The sequence below is a fragment of the Elephantulus edwardii genome, unplaced genomic scaffold, assembly GCF_000299155.1.
Source record: "Elephantulus edwardii isolate Elephantulus edwardi_28Jun2011 unplaced genomic scaffold, EleEdw1.0 scaffold00013, whole genome shotgun sequence".
NCBI lineage: Eukaryota > Metazoa > Chordata > Mammalia > Macroscelidea > Macroscelididae > Elephantulus > Elephantulus edwardii.
The window spans coordinates 721,281-729,800 of record NW_006399763.1 but is presented as its reverse complement, the minus strand read 5'-3'; the positions used below and the strand labels follow the sequence as shown (position 1 = coordinate 729,800).

General features: G+C 41.0%; 1 protein-coding gene across 1 annotated transcript in view; it reads left to right on the top strand.

The window, feature by feature from the left end:
* The window catches only part of FIG4 (FIG4 homolog, SAC1 lipid phosphatase domain containing (S. cerevisiae)), a 169,101-nt gene that overhangs the window by 37,615 nt on the left and 122,966 nt on the right, over positions 1-8,520 (top strand). The window contains exon 3 of the mRNA XM_006881159.1: positions 537-660. Within this exon, the coding sequence (XP_006881221.1) occupies positions 537-660 (124 nt within the window). The remainder of the gene's footprint in view (positions 1-536; positions 661-8,520) is intronic.

The following is an 8,520-nucleotide window of genomic DNA, read 5'->3' as shown; positions in this document are numbered from 1 at the left end:
TTTACATAGAATTTTTTGTTTATGAATTTTTTTTTCTAGTATGTCAATGTTCATTTCACTAGGCTCTTTGAAAAATTTATTTCTGTATTATAACCATCTTGATTTCTGATATTCCTGGGAGTTTTTATCGACACTGCTATGGCTGCTGGCTTAACTTGGAAGTTGGAGGGGTTGATGAAGGACCTCTTTGAGAATCTGAAGAATTCTCATAAAAGTACACATAGGCATATACCCTAAATTATACATACATTGCTGTCTGTCCCTTAAATCCTTAAATCTTAGGATAGAGTCACTTAGAGTGAAAGATTTGACAGTTTTTTAAAAAAAAATAATATATATATGATAAAATAGAGCTCCCTAATAATTTGTTAGTATTTGAAATTATAGTTTAATTATGTATTGGTATATACTTTTTCATGAAATAGCTAATGATTCTTGTAAGCAACTTTTATTTTACAGGGTTAAGTAATATATAATAATCAATATAAAGAATATAAAGAGTACATGAACCTGACATACAATCTGCTTATTTCTAGCATGTATATACTCAGCAAGAGGTGCGAGAACTCCTTGGTCGCTTGGATCTAGGAAATAGGACAAAAATGGGACAGAAAGGATCCTCAGGGTTATTTCGAGCAGTTTCAGCTTTTGGTGTTGTAGGTAAGAAATTTACTGCCCTTTTATTATGCTTGTCTATGCAGACACCCCCCACCCCCACCCCTCTTTAGGAGCATTTACAAGGCTATGAAAACTCACCACCGTCAAGTTGATTCTGACACTTGTTGACCCTCCACCAGGTTTCTAAAACTGTAAATCTTTACAAGTGCAGGCTGTCCCATCTTTCTCTTACAGAATAGCTGATGGGTTCAAACTGATGCTCTCTCAGCAGCCCAGCACTTAACCTGTTACACCAGCCAGGCTCCTTCCAAGGCTGTGAAACTCAAAAGCAGACTCACTGCCACCAAGCTGACTCAGACTCATGGTGACTTTCCACTGGGATTCTTTAGCTGTAAATCTTAATGAGAGGAGATGTTGGTTATCAGCTTAGCACTTAACACTGCCACCAAGGTTCCTTTCCAAGGCTTTGTAACTATATCACTGCAACCCATTATTTGTGGCATTGGTTGTCTAAACTTCATTATTCGCCTATCAGATCAAATGGGCATCTACACCAGGTATCTGCTTAGTACCATGCTCATTTTTACATAGGAAATAAGCAAATGAAAAATATTGAAATTATTCTAGCCTGTTAGAATATTCCAGACTGCTGTTTAGCTTGTTAAGAGGAGAAAAACAAAACTGAATGGCAAAAATCTGCCTAGCTATTTAACAGTTGAAAAGAGCAGACACAGATATAATCGCTGCAAAGGGAATGAGAAATTCTCCCAAAGTTGTGCTGCTGCTGTCAAATGTCATACTCTCCTTTTTTAGTGTCCACTTCTTTTACTCTCTAGGAAGTTTTGTTCTTTAAAATCAGAGGCTGGCAGGAACTTTGCTGTCTGGAACGATATCAATAAAAGAAAACCTCCCACTCTTGCCTGGAGGATCCTAAGCCACTTTATTCAGAGAAACAGCCTTATTTCGTATCCTGGGGGCAGAGCTTCAGTCAGAAGTTTCTGGACATGATATTCTACACATCTCTCTCTCTCTCTCTCTCTCTCTCTCTCTCTCTCTCTCTCTCTCTCTCTCTCTCTCTCTGTTTCTCTCTCTCTCTGTCTGTTTCTCTCTCTCTTTGTCTGTCTCTGTTTCTCTCTCTCTCTGTCTGTCTCTGTTTCTCTCTCTCTCTCTCATTACCATCCCATACATTGTGAGCTCTGATGACCTAATGGTTAAGGAGTTATTGCTCCATGAGAGAAAGTGGTCATTCTCCTTCTGTGCAGTTTTCCATCTCTAAAAACCTACTGGAGGGTCAGCTATGAGTTGATTCGAACATGACAGCAATGAGTACGTACTGACCAGTAAATTATCACGTGTTTCCATGTTCTATTAGTTGGTCCTTTCTATTATAACCAATAAAAAGGAGCCCCAATAGACTAATACAGGTAATTATTACTCTTAGAAGGTCATGTTATGCCAGCTCACCTTTACAAAAGCTTACTTTAGAACTTGCTTTCATTAACCAGCAGAAATCCCCAAATAATTTCTGCTATTATGGAAAAGAACAAAACCTGAAACTAGCCTTCAGAATTTGTGAAGTGGTGCATCCCAAGCATTGAGAGTGGTGTGTCCAAGCTCCTTCCAGGGAAAGTACACTCAACATCTCAGCTCCCACTCCCCATAGCTGTGAATTATGTCTGTCAACACTTATGTTAGTGTTATTTTAAGCTTTCAGTGCTGTTTGGTGTGATCTGATTTGTTTTGGGGATCTGAAATGATTCAAGTTTTCCCCCATATAAATGAATGGTAATTGCTTCCTTGCCTTAAACCATTTTGGGTTAGGAAAGATTTCAAAAGAATGATGTCATTTCAGATAGCAGGACAGCCCCCCCCCCCATTACTTTTCCTAACAGCATTCATTTTTTCTAGCAGGATTATTGTAAAACCTACATTCCTTTTTCTAACAGGATTACCTTAAGCTCCACTAGGGTGCTCAGGTGGCCTGGAGGATGAAGCTGGTGGCTCGAGTCCACCAGCTGTTATGCACGAGAAAGATGGACAATGTCTCCTGTGCAGTTTAAAGCCTCTGAAAACCTGCTGGCTGGTCAGCTATGAGTTGGTTATGACTCAGTGGCAATTAGTGAATGAGTGAGTGCTGTTCATAAGTTACAAAGTAGTTATTTACTACTTTTCATTGATAAAGCTTCTGTGTTTCAGGAAAGCCTTAAGGAAATAAAATATTTAACTCATTTCTTTCTTCAAAGGATTTTTTTTTCAATTTTATTTTTTTAATTATTTTGTGTGTGTGTGTACCGTCAAATCAGATCTGACTGGTACAGGAGGAGGTTGCCCCTCCTGCTCCAGCAGAGCATCTGGTGGATTCGAACCGCATACCTCTGGGATTACAGTGCAGCTTCTTGCCACTAGGCCACCAGAGCTCCCTTCTTCAAAGGATTTTTAAACTGTGTATCTAAGACAGAAAAGTCATACTGCTCCACATGTTGCTACAGCTTAAAACTATAATAAGTAAACAGTTAAATTTATGAAAAATACAAGACAAAAAGATGAAATATTTGAGTAAGTTTCTATAAAGTCTTGGATTTGCTATGCTCCAAAAAGTGAAGAAACCCACCATATAATATACAGAAATAATTTCCTGTCTTTTAACAAGATTTAAGCTCTAGTTTTGTTAAAGCTGCTTCTGTGGAGCAGGTGCTTCCTTTATCTGTGTCCATTTATTTAGTAGTTTTATTGATTTCTGGACAGATGTCTCCGACAAAGGCCATGAGGTTATCCAGATCTCATCCCTGTTGTGCTGAGAGTAGATCTGTGGAACAGCCGTCTTCTCCTGGGTCTCTTTCTCCACTTTGGTGGTGCAGCTGCCTTGGGATCCCTTCCATCCTCCGCCTGCAGTACAGTTCAATGTCAGCCTGAGCTTCTTTGGCTTGCTTCAGCTTCTGGTTCTTTAATTTGCCATTTGCATTGCTGCTGGGTACCTTGGAACAGGGCGGCCTCAGTGGCAGTGACCTCTGTATGTTTATGTATTTCTTTATACATATTTTTTAAATTTATATTGGTTTGCATACAAAATTTGTGTGCATTTTATTTCTTTTTCTTTTTAAATATTTTTTTTTACTGGGAAAAACATATTGGGGGTACAAGGAGATGAGGGTTGGGGGCAGAAGGGTGAGGATGGGCCAGGATGCAGTTGCAGAGCTGCACATTTTGGTCGGTTGGGGGGAGCAGGTGAAGGAAATGATGAGGGTCCAGTGGGGACCAGATGCTACAGAGGAATGACAAGCATTTTCCAATAGTAATTAAACCAACTGTCTTATTGATTTGGGAATTGGATGCTGACTATCTGGCTTCTTCATGCTGAACAGGGGCGTAGATGTAAAGGGGGAAAGGGAGGACGCTTTATCACCTTACTGGTGGTCTTGGGTTAAAGCTGCTTGCCTTGTTGCTCTGTTAGAAGATATTTTCCTGTCATTTGCTCCCCTCTGGACTGCAAAGTGTTTTCCCAGGTGGGTCCAGTGGGGATGGCTGGTTGAACCCAGAGGCTCCATCCTCCTTTGCTTCCTTAGCTGTCAGTTGTATTTCCTTTTTGTCACTGGCACTGGGTTCAGGGTCAATTCTGGAGTAAAACTCAGAGTTAAGGTTACCTATAGGAAAGGGAGCAAACCTAGAGAGAACAAACTTGTGAGTTACAAATAGAAGGGCTTTGAGGGTGTTGCTTTCAGGTTTACTGGTGGGGGGGAGGGTGGCAGAAGGTGGCCTAGGTAACATTCTCTGGATACCCTAGGCTTTCTTTTTTTTTTTTTTCTCCTTCCCCACCCAGGGATCAGATGGCACAATCTGGGGACTGAGGAACTTACCCTGAGGGCCACGATGGCTCGCCCCGAGCCGGGGGCCAAGCGCAACCCGCCCCGGGCAGAAGGCCACGACGGCTCGCCCCGGGCAGAGGGCCGAGGGCAGCCCGCCCTGGGCAGAGGGCCGCGATGGCTCGCCCCAGGCAGAGGGCTGAGGGCAGCCCGCCCCGGGCAGAGGGCCGTGATGGCTCGCCCCAGGCAGAGGGCTGAGGGCAGCCTGTCCCGGGCAGAAGGCCGTGATGGCTCGCCCCAAGCCGGGGGCGGAGGGCAGCCCACCGTGCATTTTATTTCATTCATATACACTGTTTTTCACACATTCCTTCATTCACATTGTTTTTCTTAACGACCCTTCTCACATATTGCATTTTATAAAACCAGTAACCATTGATTTTTATGTCCACTATCACTCCATCTTTTAAGGTCCCCACTGGAGCTTTCCTAATTCCTTTACCTTCTCTCTCCACTCAGCAAACTCAGTGACCTCATGATTAACCTCCTTCTCACCCTCAGTGCACCTGCTTCCTCCCATTTCCCCTTTGGTCTTTTACACATATCTTACTAGTTATCCTTCTATTTTTACAGCAATGGTTTTATGCAATATTTGTCTTTATGAGACTGAGTTATTTCATTTAGCAGGATGATCTCTAGCCTCTCCCATGTTATATAGTATTTTTTATTATTATTATACATTTTAATGAAAATTTACAAGGACTTTGGATTTCCATTCATTCATTGTTGCACTTTTCTCCCTGCCCACCCCCCGCCCCCCAGGTTGCTCTTCTCTTTGAAAAGTAAAAGAAAAATTCTTTAATTGTTATACAATCCTTTCCCCCAAGTCCACTCCACTATGCAGCCTTCGTTCTGGACTCATATCATGACAATTATACCTAATCATATATCCCTTTTAAATAGTTCTCTCCCTCATCTGTTTCATTGCAGTGTACATTATTTATCCTATCTTTCTCAGGCTACCCCCAACCCCGTGGCACCATGCAGTATTTGTCCTTTTGTGACTGAGATATTTCACTCAGCATACTATCCTCCACGGTCACCCATTTTGTATATTTCATGAGTTCTTTGTTTTTCAAAGCAGCATCGTATTCCATTGTGTGACTGTACCACTGCTTTTCTATCCATTCATTTGTTGATGGGTACTTGGGTTGTTTCCAACTCTTTGCTACTATGAACAAAGCTGAGATAAACATGGATGTGCATATATCTGTTTGGGTGGCGGTTATGATTTCTTTGGGGTATATTCCCAGTAGTGGAATTGCTGGGTCAAATGATATTTCTACTTGCAACTTTTTGAGAAAGCACCATACCGCCTTCCAGAGTTGTTGCACCATTTTACACTCCCACTGACAAGGGAATAAGAGTTCCAATTTCTCCACAGCCTCGCCAGAATTTGTTGTTTGCTGATTGTTTTTCTTATGTTGAATCATCATTGTGTACCTGTTAAGAATTTTACAAGGTCATGATGATTTTTTTTTGATGTACTGTTGTATTCTCTTGGCCAGGATTTTGTTAAGAATTTTTACATCTGTATTTATGAGAGATACTGGTCTTTAATTTTCCCTTTTTTTTTTTATAATATCCTTTGACTAGTTTTGGTATTAAGGTTATGCTTGCTTCATAGAATGACTCTGAGAGTAGTCTTTCTTTTTCTATTTTTTGAAATAATTTAAGTAGAACTGGTAATAGATTTTCTCTGAATATTTGGTAGAATTCAGCCATGAAGCTATCAGGTCTAGAACTGTTTTTGTGTGGGTGTCTTTTTATGGCCTGCACAATTTCTTCTTTAGTGATGGATCTGGTTTAGGTGTTTGAAATCTTTCTGTGTCAATCTAGGTAGGTTGTGATTTTCAAGGAATTTGTTGCCTCTAGGTTTTCAATTTATTGGAATATAGCTTTTCATAATATTCTGATACTATAAATGTTATATTATCTGGTTCTGTTGTGATGTCACCTCTGTTATTTCTTATTTGAGTTGAGCCTTCCTTATCTTTTATGGTGGTTTTCACCCTGAAGTCTATATTATCAGAGATTAGTGACCTAAGAACCAACTCCTCCTTACTTGTTCCCAACCTTTGTGTTCGAATCACCAGTTATTATCAATGAATCTTGATAGCATATTTGAGTGATTGCAGACTGTAATGTTGTTGTTGTTATGTGCCTTTGAGTCACCTGTGACTCATGATGGGTAAGTGTTATACTCCTAAGGACAAGGCAGTGGCAGAGCAAGGCCTAGAAGACCCAGTGATGGGCCTTGGCAGGCAGGTGGTGGTCTACCTCTGCTTTCCCCATATCCATTCAATCTGTATGCTTAATAGGTCGTTCAAGAAGTCACCTTCTTCTCTCCTCTGTATCCCATACTGCCATGCATGGACTGAAAGCTTATTAAGTTTCTCTGGCTCTGAGTCTTGGCATATCCCCGCCACCAGCTTTTGATCTCTTAAGTACCTCAGTCTAGTCTCAGGCACCTGTGCCCCACCCAGACAGCAGCCTGTTTTAACACCAGGAATACATGAAATCTACATTTCCAGTGTATGATACATACGACTTATGACCCTTATCGTTTTGTTGTTGTTGTTATATGCCAACAAGTTGTCTGCCACTCATAGCAACCCTGTGTAAAATAGTTCTGAACTCTGCTCTATCCTGAGCCAGTCTTACTGTTTCTGATACACCTACCCCACGAACCCAGTCACTGAGTCAATCCATCTCATTGGGGGTCTTCCTCTTCTGCACCATCCCTCCACCCTCCCAAGCAAAATGTCCCTCTCCAAGGAACTCTCCCTCAGATGAAACTTCAGGAGTTTCCTCCAAGGAGCAGCCTGGTTTCACCCTCTCCAGGATGAACCTGTTTGTTCTCTTAGCAGTCCATGGTATATTCAGTACTCTTCACCAGCACCACAGTTCAAAGGCATCAATTCTCTTTTTGTCATCACTACTTGTTGTCCAGCTTTCTGACACATAGCAAGTAATTGTGAAGACTGTGGCGATTGTGAAGATGAGGTGCACCTTAGTCTCCAGACTGATGCCATTGCTTTTCAATTCTCTAGAGAGGTCCCTGACAGCAGACTCTCTCAATGCAATTCGTCATTTGATTTCCTGGCTGCTAATGTGATGAATGTTGATTGTGGAGCCAAGCAAACTAAAGCTGGTAACAATCTCAATCTCTTCACCATCCATTATGACACTGCCAATTGGCCCAGTGGTGAGAATCTTTGTTTTCTTGATGTTGAGCTTCAGTCCATATTGAAGGATGCAGTCCTTGACCTTCTGTAGCTAATGCTTCAGGTCCTCCTCCATTTCAGCAAACAAGGTTATGTCATCTGCATAATGCAGATTATTGATGAATCTTTCTCCAATCCTGATGCCACACTCTTCTTCATAGAGCCCAGCCTCCTAGATAATCTATTCTGCATATAGATTGCAAAGGAATGGAAATATGACATTACCCTGGCTTACACCCTCCACGATTTTAAACCATGCAGTCTTTCCTTGCTCTGTTCTGATGACTCGTGATTTTAGGTGACAAATAAATAAGTTATCTTTCATTAAAAAAAAAAGAAGGTGGATTTCATGGAGAAAAATGTGTCATTAGAATTAGAGGATGGTACATCCTTGTTTGTTGAAAGTGAGGAGGATTTGAAGCGCCTGCTGTAGAAAACCAATGACTACAGTCTTCAGTATGGATTGCATTGCAACATCAAGGAACAAAAATCCACACCACTGGGTCAATAATTAACATTATAATAGATGGAGAAAAGATTGACGTTGTCAACAATTTTATCTTACTTGGATCAACACCTGTGGTACCAGCAGTCAAATCAAAAGATGAGTTGCATTAAAAAAATCCATTTAAAAAAATTTTATTAATTTTAATGAACATTTACAGAGATTTTGGATTTCCATTCATTCATTGTTGCACTATTTTCTCTACCCTCCCCCAGTTCGTTCCTCTTTTTCCCCTCCCTTGGAAGTCTGTTTTAATTGTCCCATTGCCACAGTGCTTGTCAAAACCAGTTCTGATTAATCTCCTTTGTCAGTG